The 21,327-nt window shown below is 48.3% G+C and overlaps 6 protein-coding genes across 6 annotated transcripts; 2 read left to right on the top strand and 4 right to left on the bottom strand.

Moving 5' to 3' along the window:
- Positions 1 to 838: 838 nt before the first annotated feature.
- Positions 839 to 3,686, top strand: N7473_012781 (uncharacterized protein; the record flags this gene model as incomplete). The annotated part of the gene is made up of 6 exons (XM_057158720.1): positions 839 to 1,286; positions 1,338 to 1,832; positions 1,894 to 2,086; positions 2,144 to 2,305; positions 2,374 to 2,825; positions 2,886 to 3,686. The coding sequence occupies 6 exons, from the start codon at positions 839 to 841 to the stop codon at positions 3,323 to 3,325; spliced, it is 2,190 nt and encodes a 729-aa protein (XP_057002674.1). The 3' UTR covers positions 3,326 to 3,686.
- An 88-nt stretch (positions 3,687 to 3,774) lies between these two features.
- Positions 3,775 to 4,185, bottom strand: N7473_012780 (uncharacterized protein; the record flags this gene model as incomplete). Its single annotated transcript, XM_057158719.1, has 1 exon — positions 3,775 to 4,185. One exon carries the CDS (start codon positions 4,183 to 4,185, stop codon positions 3,775 to 3,777), a length of 411 nt encoding a protein of 136 aa, XP_057002673.1.
- A 24-nt stretch (positions 4,186 to 4,209) lies between these two features.
- Positions 4,210 to 5,451, bottom strand: N7473_012779 (CocE/NonD family hydrolase; the record flags this gene model as incomplete). The annotated part of the gene is made up of 1 exon (XM_057158718.1): positions 4,210 to 5,451. One exon carries the CDS (start codon positions 5,449 to 5,451, stop codon positions 4,210 to 4,212), a length of 1,242 nt encoding a protein of 413 aa, XP_057002672.1.
- A 771-nt stretch (positions 5,452 to 6,222) lies between these two features.
- On the top strand, positions 6,223 to 7,592 carry N7473_012778 (questin oxidase family protein; the record flags this gene model as incomplete). Its single annotated transcript, XM_057158717.1, has 2 exons — positions 6,223 to 6,676; positions 6,727 to 7,592. 2 exons carry the CDS (start codon positions 6,223 to 6,225, stop codon positions 7,590 to 7,592), a joined length of 1,320 nt encoding a protein of 439 aa, XP_057002671.1.
- Positions 7,593 to 13,901: 6,309 nt separating this feature from the next.
- Positions 13,902 to 17,949, bottom strand: N7473_012777 (uncharacterized protein; the record flags this gene model as incomplete). The annotated part of the gene is made up of 6 exons (XM_057158716.1): positions 13,902 to 16,401; positions 16,462 to 17,028; positions 17,086 to 17,110; positions 17,165 to 17,344; positions 17,406 to 17,443; positions 17,519 to 17,949. The coding sequence occupies 6 exons, from the start codon at positions 17,947 to 17,949 to the stop codon at positions 13,902 to 13,904; spliced, it is 3,741 nt and encodes a 1,246-aa protein (XP_057002670.1).
- A 1,781-nt stretch (positions 17,950 to 19,730) lies between these two features.
- On the bottom strand, positions 19,731 to 20,977 carry N7473_012776 (NmrA/HSCARG family protein; the record flags this gene model as incomplete). The annotated part of the gene is made up of 5 exons (XM_057158715.1): positions 19,731 to 19,802; positions 19,870 to 20,381; positions 20,468 to 20,519; positions 20,602 to 20,739; positions 20,804 to 20,977. 5 exons carry the CDS (start codon positions 20,975 to 20,977, stop codon positions 19,731 to 19,733), a joined length of 948 nt encoding a protein of 315 aa, XP_057002669.1.
- Positions 20,978 to 21,327: the final 350 nt, after the last annotated feature.

Raw genomic sequence — 21,327 nt, 5'->3', positions numbered from 1 at the left:
CGTCCGTCGTGAGAAGCGAGTATTTTGGCAAGCCGGGAAACCAGGGATCCATATCATCAGCTGCAATAGATCTATTCAAGATGTCCCGCTTCAAGGATCCTTGAGCCAGGGAAACTTGCCTGCGGCTTATCAAGCCAGGGAATCATGAATTCAATAAGACACGCACCGAGCTGGGCGACGGGGTACCGTCCTCCGCATGTTTAATTGCGAAATGATTTCATCCATTCCCCCTCTCGTCCCAACGAGGGACGAGAGTCTGCGAGCGATTTGTCAGTAGCCCTTCCACGATCTTCAGCGTGTCCCCGGGGTTGCTCTGGCCGATTGCCTTCCTACATCTGGAAAGCCCTGGAAGGACCAACGAAACGCGGGGAATCCAAGTGGGTCCCCTCCACCCCGGAACACACTCTCCCAGCATGGTGGTTGGTTAGCGTTCCGGAGAAAGGAACACGACCAATTGCAGAGCGTCTACCACTCGGACGATCATGAAGTCAATCGCGGTCCACTCTAGTTCCAACTCTTATGCCCGTGGGGGGTGGGGTGGGATTTGCGGTGGTGGCGAGGGTGACTCCAGATTCTTACCTAGTGGAGGAGGTCGGGGTAGTCGAGTCCTGGGTGGACATAACTCCGACGCGGATTTGAAATTTGGAAGAGCCGAGCGAGTATCTGAGTACCTCACTGATCGCCGTCAAGCGGTATTGCGTCCTCTCCGGCGTATTCAGAGACCGATCTGCCAAAGGTCAGTCGATCGTCGATCCCTTTTACTCATCATCATCACCACTGCACCAAAGCGCAACTATTGCTGGTCATCCCGGACGAAAGCTGAACCCCCGTTTCCACCATGAGTCAGTCTTTCTCACATCCAGATGCGCCCAGGGGCTTCAAGCGGAAGCGAACAGCACATGCATGCGAAGAATGTCGCTCACGCAAATCTCGCTGCGACGGAGGTCGGCCAGTGTGTGACAAGTGCAATGAGATGGGCTTTCTATGCCATTACAACCCGCCAAAGAAGTCGTTTGAGCCCTCCGTGCCGACCAAGAAGACCCCGTCAGATTCGGCCACTGCGTCGGTCGCGGCTCGCCTTGATCGCATGCAACAGCTATTGGAGACCCTCATCTCCAAGACCGACGCGGGCGGCTCTCCTTACCTTCCCAAGTCACCACCAGAGACTCTTTTGATGCACTTGACACCGTCAACGGATCCAGTTGATGGCATGGCTTGCATAACCTTTAAGGATGAGACTGACGCGGGCCATTTTGGTGTGTACCAAATATCCCTTCAGCAGAAGTGTAAGAGCGCCTTTTCTTCGCAAATTTGTGCTAATAAAATCTCCTCCCCAGGCCCGACCTCTAATTCGATGTTCCTGGAACATATCGTTGATGCAGTGAATTGCTTTCCTCGAGCGCATACCTTGCAACCTTCCCTGAGGAGAGGGTTCCCGATCTCACCATCGGAGTGGCCATCGCCAGGACCTGCGGCGAAAAAGCCGGCCATACCGTCGATTGCACCTTTCAGCACAAGCGGATCTTCGGAGCCGTTGTCTTATGAAGCCACAATGGGTCTGCTGCAGCGATACTTTCAAAACACAGGTGACATGTTCCCATACTTATCTAAAGCCTCAGTTCTGGCTTATCTCGGGCACAGTGATCAGGTGATGTTAGAGAAACTAAGGCCCGCACCTCGTTGCCTGGTGTACACATGCTTGGCATTTGCCAGCATTCATGGAGGGTCTGAGAATAATCGAGCAGGTGCCATGCAAAATGCTCAACGGAATTTTGAAGCAGCGCGAGCCACGTTGCCAGAGCTCATGTCGCAAACTCCGGACATAGAGACTGGTGAGTGCTTTAGGTATTGCCACATATTAGCAGGACGCGTTATCTGATATCTCCATGACAGTCCAGGCTCTCATTCTGTTTCTACAGTACTCACAAGGGACACAAAGGTCTTCTGAGACATGGGGATTGATGGCAGCAATTGTTCAACGAGCTTTCCAGATTGGACTGTATCGCTCTACTCCTTCAACTGGCATGACCCCTTCAGAAGTGGAGACTCGTACTCAGACATGGCACATGGTGTTTATGATGGATAAGTGAGTGGCCTGAATTATCTTGGACCCCCAAGGTTTGTCTAACTTGACATCATTTAGGATGTGCAGTATGACGTTTGGCCGACCACCCCTTGTCCCAAACAACTACATGGATGGCTCATTGCCCCCAAATGGAACCTTCGAATTGGAAAACAACATACCAGAGCAGTCACGGCATATATCAAGGAATCTGGCTGGCCCTGACCTATTTTTTCAGACCTGGTATGTACTCCATCACAGACGAAGCTTGACACGAATATTCTCCAGGAACCTGTCGCTTACGGCTCCAGTAAACTCAATCTCATCCTGGGAGATATCATTGACACAGTCTACGGAAGCAACATTGAGGCTTTGTTACCAGCTAGTCTGTTAGACTTGCAACAACACGTCATTCGCATAGAGGGACGCCTATCTGAATGGAAAACCCAATTACCTAGACTCTGTCAATTTTTGAACTCTTCCGACATGGAGAACATCCAGCTTCCTGAATGTAGCATTCGTGATCGACGGACCTTTGTTATACTGAGTCTTCGTTACCTGAACATTCGCTCGCTCCTGCACAGAGCCACAATATTTCGATTTCTGGACAGCAAACCCACACATCAAGAATCCCGCGAGTCCCTCAAATCACACATTTCGGTGAACACCTGCATCGAGGCTGCTGTTTTGTCCATCAAGATTATATCTCAGTCGGTGCAAAGACGAGATATACTACCAATATGGTGGTTTTCTGCATACTACAGTGAGTTATATATGGGCTAGAACAATTCCAAGTCCATCTGCTAACCGATCTGCTCTCCAGCGCTCACAGCGTCGCTGACGATATTTGCCGCAATTTCTCTCCTCCTGAAAGAGCCAAGTCATCTTCAACGCTATACAGTCCATGACCTACTATCGATGCTTCAAGTGGCCCTCGACTCACTCGACAATCTCCAACAGGACAGCCTAGTCGTGGATCGATGCCAGCAAGCCCTTCACCTTGTTATTCACATGTGTTGGGCTGTGATTGGTCAGCCTTTGCCCACGGAGTCTTTGACTAGAGATTTGAAGCAGCAAATGCTACCCGCCCGTGAACAAGATGGTAGGAATTTGGGTTTCAGTGATTCTTTCTCTGACCACGACTCCGCTACCTGTGCTACTTTGACCTCTTCAGATCCGTGGGGACTTGAGCAAATTGATATTGATGGTATCTGTCTCCGCGATCTGGTGGGTAATTTACAAGCCCTTACTGGACAATTCTGAAGCAAGCAAAGGGACGTACGATTGCTTGTAACAGTGGATGAATAGTCAATGAAAACGAAATTGACGCACTGTTTGCATTTTGTCGCTGTTGAACCTGGCTGCACTCCCTTCCCTTGATACTGGCTCAATTTTATCAATGTGGAATTAAGATAATCGTGCTGGCATATTGGCATGCCTAATGTTTCTAGAGGGCCATACGGCGTCATAAGCCTCCACAGAGCTTTTCAGACAAAAGAAATCTATAATGCTGATTCCATGAAGGAACTACATCCAAATGATTTTATTTACGATTTGTGAAATCAATTTCTTCCCAAATGGTGCCAGTCAGACAGAATCAATGCTCTAATCAATTCGAAATTTCATTCAAATGATTTCAATTTATATGTGTAAAACAGCATGCTAGACTTATCAAGACCAAGTACATTGAGAACACAGGACTCCTCGGCGAATTAGGACTCAATTATGGGGAAGACAAGGTAAGATTCAAAGTTGTTACCCGAGTAGACAAAGTGTCTTCCCTTGTTGACAGTGCGTTCATGGAACTGGACAACATCTGGGGTCTTGTGACGGAAGCTGTCGTTACCCTGGATCCGCAACTGAAGGGTTTCACCAGGATGGAAGAGAGTCGACGTGGGCAGGATTTCAATGTCGACAGGGACAATCTCGCGGGGTCTCAGGAGGAGTCGCCGGGCGTGGGTGTGGTACGGCCGATCGATGGTAGTTTTCTTCAAATCAAGCTCACGGTGACTCACACGAAGCCACCCGAGACCGAGAGGGCCATCATCAATCATGGAGAATGCCACAAATGGCGTGATGTTTCCATCTTTGTCGAGCTTGTCAAGCTGAACGAAAAGGTCCATGTCTTCTCCCTCATCCGTGGCAACCTAGAGGCGGAGACGCATGTTGCCTGTAAGTTCGGTCTCCTTCGAGAATCGGTGCTGGAAGCGAAGGCAATCATCGGTCACTGTCGAGTTATAAGCGACCTCGGAGATGGCGGAAGGGTTTTGGTCGACCAGTGTGCCCTCATTGAGGTCGAGATACTTTCGGGTGTATTGGGTGCGGGCCAGCGGCCATTCCTGCTCTGGTCGGAATTCGGCCTTCCAAGCACGATCACGAATTTCCAGACGAACCCGGGGCCAAAGGTCAACCTCGCTCTTCTGGCCCTTCAAAAACTTAGTGAAGAACGCTTCCTGGCGCTTCACGCTCTCAGGCTCAAAGAAGTACCGCCATTTCTTTTGACCATGCACTTCAAGCCACTTATCCTTAGAGCTGATACCGACGAATCCATTCAAGGTACCGCGTGTGTGCATACCATGATCACCCCAGTCAGCAACGACGTATGCGGGAGCCGTGATCTTGGCGAGATCTGAAACACATTTCGACCTGTGATAGTCGTCCAGGAGGGGGTGCGCCTTGTTATTCTCAATCAAGTCCTCCACGAGATTAACTCCCGCGCGGCAAGACCACTGGGTGAAATGCAGGAATTTGGTCTCGGGAATGCCACCGTGGTGAGTGTAGTCACGGTAGAAGTCGGTGAAGCCTTCCCAGGGCACAAAGGCAGCCAGGTGGGGAGGGTTCTGGGCCGCGATGCCCCATTGCACGATGGAGAGATAGGAAACGCCAATCATGCCCACTTTGCCGTTCGACCAAGGCAATGTGCCCGCCCATTCAATAACATCGTGACCGTCCCGGCTCTCTTGCTGACTGAAGATCTCCAGGTCACCCTCGGATCCCCAGGAGCCCCGACTGTCGCCGTTGATCACCGCATAGCCCTTCTTGGTCCACACCACGGGGTCGACGCTTTCCCACACGGTATACTTAGAGATCCAGCCCTTCGGAACGTCAGCGCCAGGGAAGATGTCGAAGGTCTTGGGGCCGTGCTTTCCGTATGGGCTGAAAGTGAAGATAATGGGGAGCTTGTCGGTGACGCCTTCGGGACGGAAGACATCCACGTACACCTTGACGCCGTCGCGCATGGTAACGGGGACATCCCAGGTAATGTTCATGCCATCGGCCGTCTCTTCCTTGTTTGGGATCAGTGGAGGACGGGAGGTTTCCTTGAGGGGAATACCTTTCTTCCAGTAGAAAGGCTTCACGCCACAAGGGTTTTTGCCGGTGACTTCCATTTGGTCTGTGGGTTGGGAAGAATATAGTGTAAGTGCCGATCGGGTCGTTTTGTTGGTGCGATGAGAGCGGTTGGTATGAAATTACAGACTGGCAAATGTAGCGGCGGTCCTTGTTATATACCCTGTCCGTCGCCGCAGTCTCACTCAATGAACCCACCATGTTCATCGAGATTGCCAGGGGCATTTACTCACGGCTTCTCGGCATGGCGTATGGGAATTTGCTCCGGGCAATCTGGATCCGAAAGAGCCAGTTGCAAGGCTATTGTCGGACGCGGCAAATATCGCTTGCCTCGGGGTAAAGATACACCGTGATATTCATTGCATTGCGTTGCATACCGGCGGAAGATTGTAGTCCGTATACTATCCACGGTCCGGTAACCCGCAAAATAGGTTGCGAACTATGGGGTAGTTCGCCACCATATTCGGCCCGGGGCGGGATTGCAACCTGACTTGAGGCCGCGGGGGTATTTCGGATGTTCAACGGCACCGTGCCCAAGGCCGAAGCTTGACCTCAATCATTGTGGAGGATGGAGAATGGAGATTCCCCGGAGATGGTCATCCGGTCTGCCTGGCTGCCGTGGGGAAAGACTGGCAAAGAGATCCTCACGTCGCCACTGGCGTATGAAGCGAAGCCGGGTTAAATACCTTGGGCCTTTTCGCGTCAAGATACAGGAATTCCTGATGAACCAGCAACAGCTCTCGTTCAATATTTCAGAAATTATCCCATTCGTCCAGCATCTTTGGATTTGTATCTACGCTTTCACATCTATCATGGCAAGTCACTCGGTCATTGCCATCTCACCCCCGAATACGGGTAGCTTCCACGTCCCGCTCAGCCCTGCTGCGCTAGCCACCGTCAATCAATTCCTTCAAGAGAATCACGACCGGTATCATCCGTTCTTTAATGATCGAGGATTTCACAATCATATCACTCATTATCTGCTCGCGTCACTCTCTCTGGGGGCTACCGCCGCCCAGATCACGCGCAGTTTTGAACAGGAAAAAGCTATTCAGCGCCCTCAACTGCCCCTAAATCTGGAGAACAGCAAACGTCTCGCGGATCCCGAGTTGTTCAAGGATTGCATGGGGAAGGAAGAGTTCTACCGGGATTATCTCATCTTTTTCCAGAATGAGATCAAGGAAAAGGGGATAGGTGGGGTGTTGAACGAATACCTATTCTGCAGAAAGGAGAATGCCGAACTATTGTTCACTCGGCTTTTCGCAAGTACGTGAAACCCTGCAACATCCACGATCACGCATTAACTGTCGCATCAGGCTTCCTGCATCCCTTGATTCATCTTGGCTACGGGATTGAGTTTCAGCAGCCTGCTATCATTGCCGAAGCACTAGCACAGACAGCCGTTCATCAGAACGAGGTTTCTGTTGTGATGCTTGGAGCAGAGCATGCTGCCTCGTCCTTGGACGGTCCGTCGCCTCCACTTCTTGATCTCCTCGCACAAGCGCGCGTGGATGACTCGATCCGCAACGCATCCTGCTGGGGTGATGGTAGCTGGATCGAAGACGTACCTCTTACCCAGGCTCCCAAGAGACTTTGGGATATTGCGGCCCAATGGAGAGTCCAACCTAATGAGCTACATGGGAAGACAGCCGAGATGATCAATGTAAACGGCTTCATGTGCGGAGCGGCTCAAATGCCACCCAAGGAGTACAAGCTCGACTTTTTCTTGATTCATAACCTGAATTGCTCAATCTTCTTCCCCTCCATTCTCAAGCAGAACTGGATGAGCACGGAGAACAAAGTTCGCTTATTGGAATGGAAGGGTCGCTTCGACGTGATCTCCTATGCGGCGCGTGGATGTCCAACTCTGGTTGAGTCCGAAATCCTCAACTATCAGCCCAAGCGGCCGCAGCATGGCTGGGCCAATCTGTTCCAGAGAGTCAATGATCTGGATGATGACTCTCACGTCACGAAGTTTCTACGTGGAATGGCACATGGAGAGCAGTTCTGCGAGCCATACGACTTTGGCAAGGAAAGGTTTCCGTTGACCCGTAGCATGTGGCTTCGCATTGCTCACATGGCTATTGATACAACAGAGAAAGAGCCGATTGCTAAGAATCGTTGGGTCAGAGGTGCTGGTTTTCCTTCTCAGTGGGATCACTTCCATGACAGACTACCATAATGCTTGAAATCCTTTTGTTTCATTACATACAGGGAGCTTCATTTGTATCGACTGTCGAATAGTTTTTGATTGATCTATAGTCATATGGAGAATGTCTGTTTGTTTCTATCAGAAAGTATTGGCTAAGCAATGGGTCTACGGCGTATACGCTCGGTAAACAAGTAAACTCGTGATTAATGGCGGTTACCGGGTTAGTATGATTCCCCTCTACATATTACATGTAGACATAATGGAAATGAAGTATTCTTATGAAGTTATTCTACTTCCGAAACTCGGACTTTTGTTGAGCCACTGAATGAGGTTTCTGTGCTCCCATTTCCACTTCTACTCGTGCAATCACAGGCATTCAGGGTGAGGAACTTCGAAATAACATTCCAGTTGGTGTCCTTTTCTAAAACCATCTTTTTTCGATTTTACGACTAGGGACAAGCGACACAAGATGGTCAATTACTAATGTGATATGAGTAAAGTTGGACAATAATTTTTCTCATGGAGACATCGAATGCTTTCGTGACTAGCTCTGAAATAATCAATCAATCAAAGCCACGTTTTCGGCATGATTTACAGTTGGCTTGTCAGCCAGTTGTTGGTCCGTCGGTGGAATTTGGGGTTCCGATACAGCCGCGAGACCGGACATTAATGGATTCGGATCCTGTTTTCACACCCCTCAGTCCCATAATTTTGGATTGGAGCATCCAAGTCAAGCGACTTACCAGAATCAATTTGTTTGTTCGGAGAGCAAGTTTTCCGCTTTCCTTGACAAATTGCATGAGAGCAACGGATTCCCCAGTCACGGTCTTGTTGTTGGAAAAGATAATCTCGTACGTCGTGATGACTATCAAGTCCATCATGTCGGGTCCGTGGCTATATACCTTCTTCGGGATGTGTAAAAGTCCTGGGAATGAAGCCCAAAATCTAAGGATGTGTTGGCGAATTTCTACAGATGGGGTTCAGTTTCCAGGCAGTGCCTCGAGGTCGGTATATCCACCGTCGAGTATTAAACGCGAATACACGACACGCATACCTTCATGGCCTTTGAAAATCTTTCCAAAAGCCTGGAATTCTCCTTCTGTATGATAGAGCTGGCTCCATCTCACAGCTGCTTCGGCTGAATAACCATCGAGAAGTTGAAAGAAATTCTCGACAGCCAACTTGACATGCATCGGGGTATTTGCAGGCCAGCTTGTTGCTGCAGATTTCAAGAAAATAGGGGTCGACATCACTGAAGCAGACAAATGGAAGTTTGGAATGGAGTCTTTTCCTACACTATCAGCGATCTGGCTTGGGTTTAAATATCCCACTGGCAATACTCGCACCACCGAATTAATCGCAGAAGCCTTGCCTGTTCAAAAGCCCCCGAACTCCTGTTGGCCTACGATACCCCATGTTCTCCGACTATACCCCCACCTTTCAAAATTGTCAACCCAATCAGGATGTCTGGGCGGGCGCAATTCTCGTATCTCCGATCTGGTACCTCCGCTGTCTGCAATTAATTTCCTGGGGCTAAACCTATCCGCGGGTATTTCGGAATCTATGGATTCAACCAGCCAGTGGTTCCCGTTGAGGCGTTCGTTATGTTATTACGTGTTTTCTGGATGGGACGTGATCTGCTTACTAACATGGGCGGTAACGGGATTGTCATGTATCTTAGCTAGTCTCGGGATTCTTTCCTCAATAACAATCCGACCGAGTTTCATCCGATCATATATTCGAGTTGTTATCCTGATACTAGCAACTGGTTTCTTTCGTATTTGATCATTGTCATTATTCTGACCGTTTCTTACGGCCCACCTCGACGGGGAACCGACCCCTTCACCGTCAAGGGGACCCCGCCGACTCCAGAATCCTATGTTGTTTGGGCCTGAACAATCAATATGTTGCGCATGCAAATAATAGTGGAACAAGATTTGTTGCGGGGAAGCGTTTTGCATGATACTCCCACGGAACTCTTCAGCGTTTAGTCTCTCGTGGAACGCTCTCTTGGCCGAATTGGTAATAACGGAAGGCCCTTGTTCCATCAGCAGCCAGTAGACATGCGCGTAGCCTCACAAAGAAGGTCATGCCATTTTCAATTCCAAATAATACTTAGTGTCACTCAAAGCTTTTGTCAGCGGACCATGGAGCCCATGAACTACGCCTTGAGTCCTCGAACAGTTCGGACGAGGACTCGTGCGTTGTTCAATATAATTGTTCTTGAATTTCATGGCGTAAGAGACTCCATGGACAGTCAATATGTTGTCAGAACATATCAATCTTTACCATACTCTGCATATGTTGCGTTGAAAGAGGTATGTTGAGGTGCATACTTGGTGAAATTGTGCAGAGGGTTGCCTTTCTGGACAAGGTGTGACTACAGACCGCGGTAAATCTGTTCCTACTTCGTCCATATGAGCTATCTATAATTCGTCCCTCCATCCTAGCCTAAAAGGAGTGAATACTCGTTTGTAATATGGGGGTTCACATACCATGGTCGGGTGACCCACTCGATCAAAAAGACGACATGGTTTATAGAAAAGGGAATTTGAGAATTACCCTTCCATTTGTTCTTCCGTTGCATTCGGGTAGTATGTAAACTGCAAGTCGCTAAGTGTCAGAACAAGAAAATAAAAGGTTGTTTGGACTCAGTCTCACAATGTTTGTAGGCAATTTCTCTTCACTGTACTCGCCCCAAAATAGAAATGCAAGTTTGTGAGGTGAAGAGTTTGAGTTGAAGCAGACAGGAGACGTAGTATGGCTTTGAGAGATATTGAACGACCTGTGGCGGTCAGTCAGAATGGCGTCCTTAAATATTTAGGAAAGATCTCACACCCCCATTTGACCAATGCGACGGCGGAAGTTATTTGTTTCATAGCATCGGGCACTCCACAATATCATTATCAACCAGCAGGCCAACGTACCGTGATACCCGCCCCAGCTGCGCACCCAAACTTCAGCCCATAGCGGCGTTGAAATCAGCCTCGCCGTTCATTTTGCCAATCCTGGTTTTCAATTCAACGGAATCTGCAAGTGCCGAGAAAGCACTGTTTCAGCCTGATCAAGGTGAACCAATAATGCTGCATGAGCCCAGGAGAGTGAGGATCAGTGCAGTGGTCGCGCGACGCAGGATGATTCCCACCCACTCTCACCCGGATTCTCATCCTGTCTATTGCGCACTCACCCTATCTCGCCCCGGTCGCGCGACTTAAAACCGGCGCTCACCCTAAACTCACCCGGGCGACACCCACCCGACTATTGACCGCACATAAGCCTATTATAGTACGCGGCCAATTTTCGAAGCGCCCTAAGCTCTAAAACGGCGCAAAACTTGATCTTAGGGTGATTGTGGGTGATATGGGCGAGAAATTTGGAGACTGCGGTGATAGATGGGAACGGGGTGAGAATAGGGTGAGAATAGGGTGAGAGCGGGTGAGAGCGGGTGAGAGCGGGTGAGAGCGGGTGAGGAGGGTGAGGATTTTCACTCAGATTACCCAGTCTCCCATTTTCACTTAAGACTGAGACATAAGTATAAGCACAAAGGGAACGAACAGGCCTGGACCTGGCAGGGAATCCACGGCCTGCCTCATGCAGGGCCAAAGAAGACGACAAACTCTGCAAACCCTCGAGGTCAAAGGGATCGAGTCATCAGAAGAGATACGAGGATACAGTGTTAAATTAAGCATTGTAAGCTATGCTATGGATAGGTATAGTTCGTGTCACTCAATTTAGTAGATGGATACTTTCTCGTAACGAAGCAACCAGGGCTAGTTTTTCCAATAATGAACCTGATCCCACCCATAGCTCCTGAAATCTTTAGCTGAGGACTACACTGCAATGAAAAGTTTGCCCTCTCAGACGTCTGTTTGTCAGAATTTCATTAGCTTCAGTACTAGATGGGAGCGAGAGACTTATCGATCTCTCTGAGGTATGTTAAGGACGATTTTATGAACGTAATACCAATCTGCAAATACCGCTACATTTAGGTAGCGATTTCTTTCTAGTTCCATAGAAAGATACCCCAGCTAGGTTCCATAACCAAGCCGGAGCTTGCTATTGCTCTCTCCCCTGTATAGCGCCGGGCAAGCACCAAATAAGTAGATGGTATACTGGACCATAGTTAAGTAAACACTAGCGAATTAATGTATACTCAGTCCTCATGGCGCTTAATATGAGATCTCACGACCGGAGAGGCTCAAGATCGTAAGTCCTTTCCCCGGATATAGAGCTAGGGCTCCAAACTCCTCATAGTGATGGTCTATCTGAGAAAAAAAAATGGTCACTAGTTCAATTCAATTTTAATTAGTGAAGTACCCTAGATTCGGCGACAGGAGAGCTCCTCGACTCTGGTGATTCTTATAGGAACGAGCCCCTCGTTTCTGTATCCTCTTTAGTCATAATCATTAATTCGCCCTTGCAAAAAGGATTACCAGACCAAACGGTTGTGACATCCACGGTGATTTTAGTTTCCATTTTCTTTAATAGAAAAGAAGCCACTAGGACGCAGACAGGAAGGGGGAAAGGGACGGAAAGTAGCTGAGTAGCCACTTCAGCGCTTCTCGGGTATCCAGGGCGATTGGGTCAAAAATAGAGGGGCTCAAGAGGCTTAAGGGGCTTAAAGGGCCTAAAGGGGCTGAAGACCAAAGCGGCAAGACCAGACATCCAAACGAATGACAAAAAACGGGTGGGCACCGACATACAACAGTCAGGATTCGCATGTGGTCACATATCATTCACCTAACGTAGTCCCCGGCCATTTCGTACAGGAGGTCGAGCTATACACCCCACAAACTACAGTAGATGAGATTCTTTGAATTATGATATTCTGAACCATAAGCATCATCCGTAGTCAGAACTAGATTACCCTCGAAGGATTTAAAAGGGTTCTTAGATGCTCATAGAACGGCTTATAATGATCTAATGTCCACGATGTGTACCACCTTCTTCGATCAAAGGATAGAAAAATCTGTCTTTCTTGTAAAAATACGGACCCTCGGGGACTATTCCAGTATATCTGGATTAGAATTATAATTCTGGAGAGAGCGAGCGAGCAGTCTTCGGGTCAATTTCCGCTTATCGTATAACCATTACCGAATTCTTCCTGTATCCGTGGATCTAGCTCCCTTACAAATAAACTCGGCTACTCTCGTCTAAGAAAAGACAGGGATCAGTCCTCAGAAAGTCGAGGTAGATCGGGTTACCAAAAGAGAAGAACCCTCCGGATCGTTAGATATGACGAGAAAGTTCTCTGGTGCAAAGCCCTTATCAGGCGATATGTTGACTCTGCCTCCGAAGAATATGTACACTATATAGGCCTTGCGGTTATAATGGCAAATGATTAGGAGTACAATCCTCCGATAAATAATTCGTTCCTCGCTGCGTTGTTCATTTTGGCAGTGGCCCCGTCGTGTTGGATTTTCTCGATTGCGGCTAGTATTTTCTTGATGATGATTAATTCTTCAAGCCGCCAGAGGATTTGGAATGCTATATCAATGTACCTCTAGTTGAGTGGATTGTGTAAATTGTTTATCCGCAGCCCAGGGATGAATTAGAAGCTCGAGTTCACCATATAGATTGTAGCACCTACTCTAATGCAAGATGGACCAGGGTGGGACCTTGGAAGAATGGGGTTGCTATACTGATGTGCCATCATGTGTTTGGTGACAGTAATTTATACTGCGTACAAGCGGCGGGTGTCATGCTACTAGATGAGTTCATGACCTTTTAAGGGATAGATATTCAACAACTGAGCTAGATTAGGTTCAACTGCGGTCATTAATTCAGACAAAAACGTACCACAGCATATAGAACATATTGGTGAACATATTGGTGAACATATTGGGTATTATTACAGTTCAGCCCGCTTGTTTTTATCATCCAAGACAGCCTGGCCCCAGACACTGAATTTCTGAATGCTTCCAGATTCCGACTACCTGTGGCATGGATGAATGCGAGGTTAGTGTCGCGTGACGTCGCTTTCAATTCAGTCAGGATAGAGATCGAGAAGGGAAAATCCAAAGGCAATAAAGGTTTTAGATTGATTTCGAGCGGCCCAATACCTCTCAGTGAAACCTTCTCTGACTATCTTGGGTGGTAAGGGCTCAACAGTTCATCCAATATCCCCGAGTTTCTCACCGCCATTGAATCTTTCTCATGTATTTAAGGCAAAAGGCATGGCCGTAGGCGTCGCCATGCGAGCTCTTCAATCACCTCGACCCGATGCCGCCGCAGGCCAGCTTCTCGAGCAGCTTCTGTAGCAGCGTTGATATAACCTCAAGTGCAGATGGTTGGATTTGACCTCATCAGCCAAGCATGTAATAAGTGTGCCAAAAGGAATTAATCCCTCTTCGGAGCCTCCTGCTCCTGGCGAGTCAAATTCTCCGACCATAACTTCGCAACCCAGCACGACACCAGAATGTCCACCGTTGGCTTGACTAGCCCACTTGCAAATGTGATTGTCCACGCTGTGCTAGTCGCCAGAAGTGACCCGTTCTTATCATTCCAACTACACTGATCGTCCGGATTTGGAGATTCCCAGTTGGCTTCAATCGTACGGAAGAGCATACTCCTGGTACCTTGTGGATCCTCATGATAGACTTGCCAGTTTCCAGCCCAATTTCGGCGGATGGTGAGATCTCCTTCTAAAGGACTATCGGGATTTGCACGCAGCTTGAGCCCAGGACAGTCAAGGTCCTTGCGCTCAATGTCGTAAAGCACGTTTTCTCGTGAAAAGTTCTCTGGTGGGAAGGGGTATTCAGCCATTCCCAGGCGTCTTTCGGCCCTTCGGATACCGAGGGAGTCAGTCACAGCGGACAGGCGGTGGGAAATTTGATATGGCCGACAATTCGGCATGCTTTCTGTGCCTCCTGAGGCGTAAATAGATTGACCATATTGATATCCTTCATCGAGTGGCTGGTCGAAGATGAAAGTCACTTTTTTCTCCACTGAACTGTCCTTAGCGGGTGCGACCGTTGAGGATAGTTCCAATGAATGCGTCATTGCATTGTTCGATCTGTGTAAGTCGTTGTTACGCTTTGCGCCATTTGCAACCAATAGCGCTGCAATCACGTCATGATTACAGCTGAGAGCCATGTCGAGGGGTGTCTTGGTCTGGTCGGAGACAGCGTTCACGTCTGCCCCGGCTTGAATCAGCAGCTGAACACATTCAACATGACCGTTATGCGCCGCCCAGTGCAAGGGAGCCCAATCGTAGAATGTTTTGATGGATGGATTGGCCCCGCTTCTTAAAAGGTATTCGACTATCTTGGTATCACCACCTGCAGCAGCAGTATAAAGTTCACTTTCACCACCAGTCCCTGTGGTGTTAGGATTTGCTCCGAGGGCGAGAAGCAGGTCCAGGATCTCCCTTTTGGAATGGCGTATGTTTGCGCGCCATGGAGTCTTTCCGCTGTCATTTTTTTCGTCAACTTCTGCGCCAGATGATATAAGGGCTCTGATCATCGATTCGCTCTCGCATCTAGTCGCGCGATGTAACGCCGTTTGCCCAGTGTGATCCTTCGCGTTAACATCCACACCTGATTGTGTCAACGCCTCTACCGCCGCCAGATGGGTTAGCTCGACGCTGAGGAAAAATGCAGTCTCTATAATATTCTCATCTCGGTTGCAGGTGCTTTCCCGGACTCGATCAGCTGCAATTCTAATCTCTGGGCTGTTAGAATCGGCTGCGATGAGCAGTACCACGTTTGGGTCCGTACTAGTCGAATTCGAAGCTTGTTCGACGATCAACTTTCGGACACCAGCCCAGTTTCTCTCCGCGGCAAGCAAAAGTATACCCCTGCCGTGCGCGGTCCGTAGATCCACTTGGGCGCCGCTTTTGATCAGAAGCTCGACCGCCTTCTCAAAGCCTTTTTCCATCGCCACCGCCAGAGGTGTTTTCCCGGACTCATCCACAGCGTCAATATCGAGTGTGTCATTCAGCAATCTTGCCGCAACATTTGTTAGGCCCATAGAGACAGCAACATGCAGAGCTGTGACTTCTAGCGACCGCGGAGACCTCGCTTTGTCTTTCGATATTTCTACGAAGTCTGTACTTGACATGTTGGCGGTACCCTTCACCACTTTGAGGCTGGCCTGCGAGGTGCTTATCCCGGAGTGCGATGAATCCTCGATGGCATCAGCTTTTCCGGGGCTATTTGCCGCTTCTGCCGTGGAGTAAGCCCCGTACTTGATCAGATCCAGCCCATCCAGCAAGGCAAGAAGTGGCTTTCTCTTATTTGGTTCCGATAAGAGTAGATACAACTCCTCGAGTACTGCTGGTTTGAGTGACACTTCGGGGCTCTCGCGAGCATGTCCGCCCATGTACTGAGCAGCATAACACGCCAGTGGGTAATCACTCGCTATCGTCCAGAGTGTTGCCTCGCGAAGAGTTGGTAGTGAAAGGTACATTGCACAGCTCATAGTAATGAGTTCGTGGAAGTCGGGGAAATACTGTTGGCGGCGCTGATCGAAGTATTTTTTTGTGGTGAAGTGAACCAAGTTGACCTTTTTTGTGTTGATATCGACAGTGACAAGGCCAGCACAGATTTTGATAATGTGTTGTGCTTCAACTATATCATCTTCATCGAAGTCCACCCCACGCTCTATAGCTAAGGCATGCTGGAGCTCCATGAGTGACAGGGGACGGAATGCATAGGTCAACCAGCCAAGGGCCTTATGAGCAGTTGTCTTGTGGTACGAAGGCTGCGAGTCAATTCGTTTCACTGCTTTGTCGTATGTTTCATCGAGATCATCAGGTAGAGATTTGAGAATTTCTCGGACATTGTTGACAGTGAGTGCAGTTTTCAAGGCATCGACATGGAGCCGAGCAAGCAGAAACCTGATAACATATTGTCAATCCGGGTCAAATTCCTGAAAGTATGTAGACATGCGTGCCTACATTTTCTCTGCAGTCTTTACCACTGCAGTCTTGATTTCTTGGCGCAATGACGGACGTCGAGTCACAAATTTTAGTAGTCCCCGATGATCTGCCTCTATCTCTTGGTCGATGTATACTTCGATGTCTTGCCTGTTTGCTCTTATCTCAATACGTTTGAAGTTGTCCAATGCTTCGTCTGTGTTCTCAGGAAGTCGAGAGGTCACGATTAAATGGCAATCAAGGCGTTGAAGTGCTTCTACCAACTGCCAGCGGAACTGATCACGACATTCGTCAATGGCATCGACGACGATAAATACCTGGTGGTAGAGCTGTATCGCATCCTTCATTTCCCGCAGTAGAACCTTCGGCGCCATCATGTCTCCAGCAGTCGGAGCCCTTGATGCCTCAAATTCCCTTTGAAGGGAGTTCGGTAGCTGGACGCCATCAGGTGCTAGTAGCTGTTGCAGAAGGCTGCCGATGACGTTTGCAAATGTCTGGTCCGGCTGGTCGTATTTCAGGTACATGAATGCGATACCGACATTGGACTTCTGTCTGGCCAGCTTAGGAAGCTCTTCGATAATGATTGATCTGATGGCTATTAGATGCTGCTCAATTTCAAGACAGGATGGAACTTGGGAGCTTTACGCAATAGCAGTCTTCCCGGCACCAGCTAGAAAATGTTTAGATAGAATTAATGTGAGCCAGTTGACTGGGCTAGACTCACGAATTCCGTAGCACCATAGTAATCTCACTTCCCCAGAGAACCAATCAATCAACTCTGGTAAGTCAAGAAACCATTTGCCCGATCCCTCTGGTATTTGTGACGATGTAGTAAGATGATCTTGTTCAGGCTGCAAAGTACTCAACCAATTCAAGACGGATTTCTTCAGTTGCTTCATCTCCGCTGTGCACAGTCAATGATCTTTCTCGTTTGTTTCAAAGCTTTCGCCGGACGATGCTCGTACCGCTTTGCGCCCTTTTGTCGAGATGCCCCAGCAGCTCCCTAGCCCACATATCGAGTTAATAAAAAGCCTCAATGTCTTATAGAGACTACTACTGAATATAACCATATACGAACCTCTGCTGTGTTAACAAGATAGTGTTTGCATGTTGCTCTATCCTCGAAATGCGCTCAAGAATAGCGTAGACTTCCTTTTTTGTCGAAAACCATTTGGCCTTAGTGCGTAGCTCGCAATATTGACTCCCCACTGTCAAACTTTCGGTACTTGGATCAAACCCGAGTGTAGCGGCAAGATCATCACAGGCATCTTGAAATTGTTGAACCAGAGCGGCTTGGTGGGCAATGGCGTCTGGGTTCAAAGACTCCGTTCGGATCCCCGCCCGAACGTTTTCTAAAAGAACAAGAAGAGATGCGGCTTCTTTCGCTAGGAGCGCCCTTTCGGCCGACGCATGTCTGGCGTTCCTGAGGTAGCCGATGATCCCAGTGGTCACCCGAGCGGCAACATCTGCGGCTGAAAGTATGCTAACAGTGAGGCTGAAAGGATCCATGCTGTTCGATGGTAACAGAAGCGTGGGTTTTCTAGTGTGAAAACCAGGAGCTGGCTGGGATTTTAAGAGGGCTGATTTTCCATTTGCGGGGTTATTGTTAGGGTTATTGTTAAGAAAAACCCGAGGGATTATCACCCAATACCTCTATGCTTGGCCTATCTAGGGTCAGCAGCCTCCCCAACAGGGTTATCGAGCCTCGGAGCGGCCGAGCCGCCAAAAGGATCGAGGCTGACTGCATCATTTCATTCCACAAGCCTTGGTACTCACCAATCATAACCGAGGGAGCCAGCCACCCTTGTTCATTAAGGGGCGAGAAAGTCTCTTGTTACGGCCCGTGCCTTGTGGATAAGAGTTAATAACGTTTGAAATGAGTCGCCCTTTCCCTTTCCTCTCTCCTCCTCTCCTTTAGCTCTTAGCTTTCTCAACTCTCATGAATCTTATCTGTCTCCTGCTTCGTTTTATGTCCTCTCGTATATGGCCGTTCTTTCCAAAAAGGTTATCCGCCCTCACGCGCCAGCGAGGAACCTCGTTGTATATGAGCTGGAGATGGAAACAGTGGAACCGTCTTCAGGATAATGCCATAATATAGCCCCAAAGAGAACTTGTCTCGGTCTCTCAGCAAGAATTCAACATAGTCGACTAATAAACATAGCATCATGCCTGGCATGTCTTTGTCTAGCGAACAAAACATAGCTTCTGACCGAAGTAGTGGAGGAATTAATAATTATTCCCGAAAATTCCCCCCTAGTCTAGCCCCCGTGAATTTCCAAACTCTTTCTATTGGACCTTTGCTTGGTCTCTTTATCTTTATCGTATTGAATTATTAGTGCAATGTTCTGAAATTCAGGCTCGGCTAGAGTGGTTCGCTTCTATTGGATTCGACTGTTATCGAGAGTGTATCGAACTCGTTTCCCGATGTACTTGCCCTCAATAACAGTGAAGTCTATTTCCCGAGGCAAGGAAATACATTGGCTATCACAACAAGCGCGCACTAACTACGCACTTTAGCCTAAGGCGGCATTGAAGTCAGCCTCGCCGTTCATTTAGCCAATCCTGGGTTAGGATTCAATAGATCTGTAAGTGCTAAGAGAGCACAGTTTTAGCCTATGAAGGTGAAACAATAAAGCTGTATCTAAGCCTAGGTAAGAGAGGGTCCGTGCGGTGGTCGTGCGACGCAGGGTGCTTCTCACCCGCTCTCACCCAGATTCTCAACCTCCTATCTATTACGCACTCGCCCTCTCACACCCTAGTCGCACGACGTTGAAGCGGCGCTCACCCACTTCTCACCGGGGCGGCAGCCACCCGACTATTGACTGCACATAAGCCGATTATAGTACGCAGTCAATCCTTAATGCGCCCTGAGCCCTAAAATGGCGTCGGATTTGATCTTAGTGTGAGTATGGGTGATATGGGTGATAAGAGGTGAGAACAGAGTGAAAATGGGTGAGAATATGGCGAGGATTCTTACCCCAATCACCTAGGTCACCTACTTTCCCTTTTCCCTTTAACTCTGGGCCATAAATATAAGCCTAGGGCGTATATACGATCTGCTGTTGTTTTCCCCTTAATACTTAGCTATTCGAAGAAGATGCTCCCGAAAGAGGTCTAAAAGAATCTCGATGAAAGAATTATACGTGCCGCGTTACGTGGCTTCACCCGTGAATATTAGAATAAACGGGAACTGGAGCATGACAGAATAGCATGGGTAAAGAATAAAAGGAATCCAAAATAATTAAGGGGGCACACCAATATGTTTAGGGAGAGCCTTCATCATGCCTCCCCTAATATAAATCCGCAAAAGCAGGTGTCTTGTTCATATAGGCACTCCATGTCGTGAGAGGCTCATCAACAATCTGCAAGCGTGGTCAGCGCACTTCTCACAATTAATGACAAATTTTGCTTGAGAAGACGAAAACCTACATCAACACTCGAGTCAAGTGCCTCGCCACCGTAGTACCCGAACTCTGGCATTAGACGCATATTCTCCAGCAGTTCCTCTTGGGCAACTTCAGGCATTCCAGCTGCCGCGAGAATGCCTTTGAATACCGCATGTGGCAGCTCCGAGAAAACCGCAACCTTCCCAGCGTTGGGGTACTCATCCTTGAAAGTGGCCAAAATTTCGAGAGGCGTATAGTACTTCGTGGCAGCGTAGATCCGCTTGCCCAGGGTCTCGTCTCTCTTTAGAAGAATCCCCTTGACAAATTTGCCCGTATCATACTCTGACGCAAATAGCGGAATCGGACTATCGCCAGGAATTGGAAGCGCAAGTTTCCATGTACCTTCCGGCGTTTTCCGCAAATTGCCTCCGGGGATATTTGACATGTAGAAGCCTGGAAGCATGAACGTGGCAGGAATTCCTTCACTGCGGATGTATTCTTCAACCTTCGCTTTGCTGTCGAAGTGATGGACTTGGGAGAGGATACCACCGGAGACTGAGTGAAGGATTTCCCAAAGCGTTAAAGGTAATGTCCGGCAGAAGATATGGTATGCGAAAATAAGGAAGGCAGATGATACGTACGTTTCGTGACATTTAGTAGGCTGCTCCACACCAAGTGCTGAATACCCTCTTTCTAGTTGCCCATTGTTAAATTACCGATGAATTACTCTAAAAGGAAATGGAAGAAAAAAGTATCAATGGTTAAAACCTCTTACCTTGCAAGCATCAGCAATGTTTTTCCCTTGAGCAAATTCGAGCTCGGCGCTGTGGTGGTCCCAATAATTGGTGACAGCATATACTCCATAAGCACCCTTCAGTGCCTTTTGAATGGATTCCCCATCACTCAAATCGGCCTTTTTGTTCAAATATCGTGATTAGTTTGTCTCTAAACTGAACATTCTCCTAAAGGAGACATACCGCAACAATTTCGGCGCCCTTCAAGGCCAAGGCTTTGGCACTAGCCTTCGTAACGTCGCGCGTAATTGCTCGAACGTGAAATTTGCCAGCTGCACTGTCCGACAAAAGACTGCTGACGACAGAGCCACCTTGCTTTCCAGTTGCCCCAAAAACGACGATTATTTGCTTGGACATATTCACGGACTTCAAAAATGGGTTATTACTATGATCCATAAGAATTAAAAATTGGGACAGCGAAGAATAATAAGCATGATCAGAGGAAGTGTAGCATATATATGGGCTCTGGCCATCCTGTCCGTGGTCATGGTTACCTATAAAGGTACACCATGACAAATTGTATGGTAGGGTTCAGAGCAGGAATTTTGGTGAGAGGATGAGCCGCGTGGAGCAATGGGAGCAATGACAAATACTTAAAAGTCAATTCAAAGTCAAATACATTAATTCCTCCCATTGATGATTGGCTTATCTTCCGTTGTTAATATTTCTTGTTCTCATTCGGTCTCGTTCCGTGTCCCCTTCGTTCC

Source organism: Penicillium subrubescens (genome assembly GCF_028828155.1).
Source record: "Penicillium subrubescens strain IBT 31985 chromosome Unknown utg000011l_segment0_segment0, whole genome shotgun sequence".
Lineage (NCBI taxonomy): Eukaryota > Fungi > Ascomycota > Eurotiomycetes > Eurotiales > Aspergillaceae > Penicillium > Penicillium subrubescens.
This window is presented reverse-complemented; position numbering and strand designations above follow the sequence as displayed.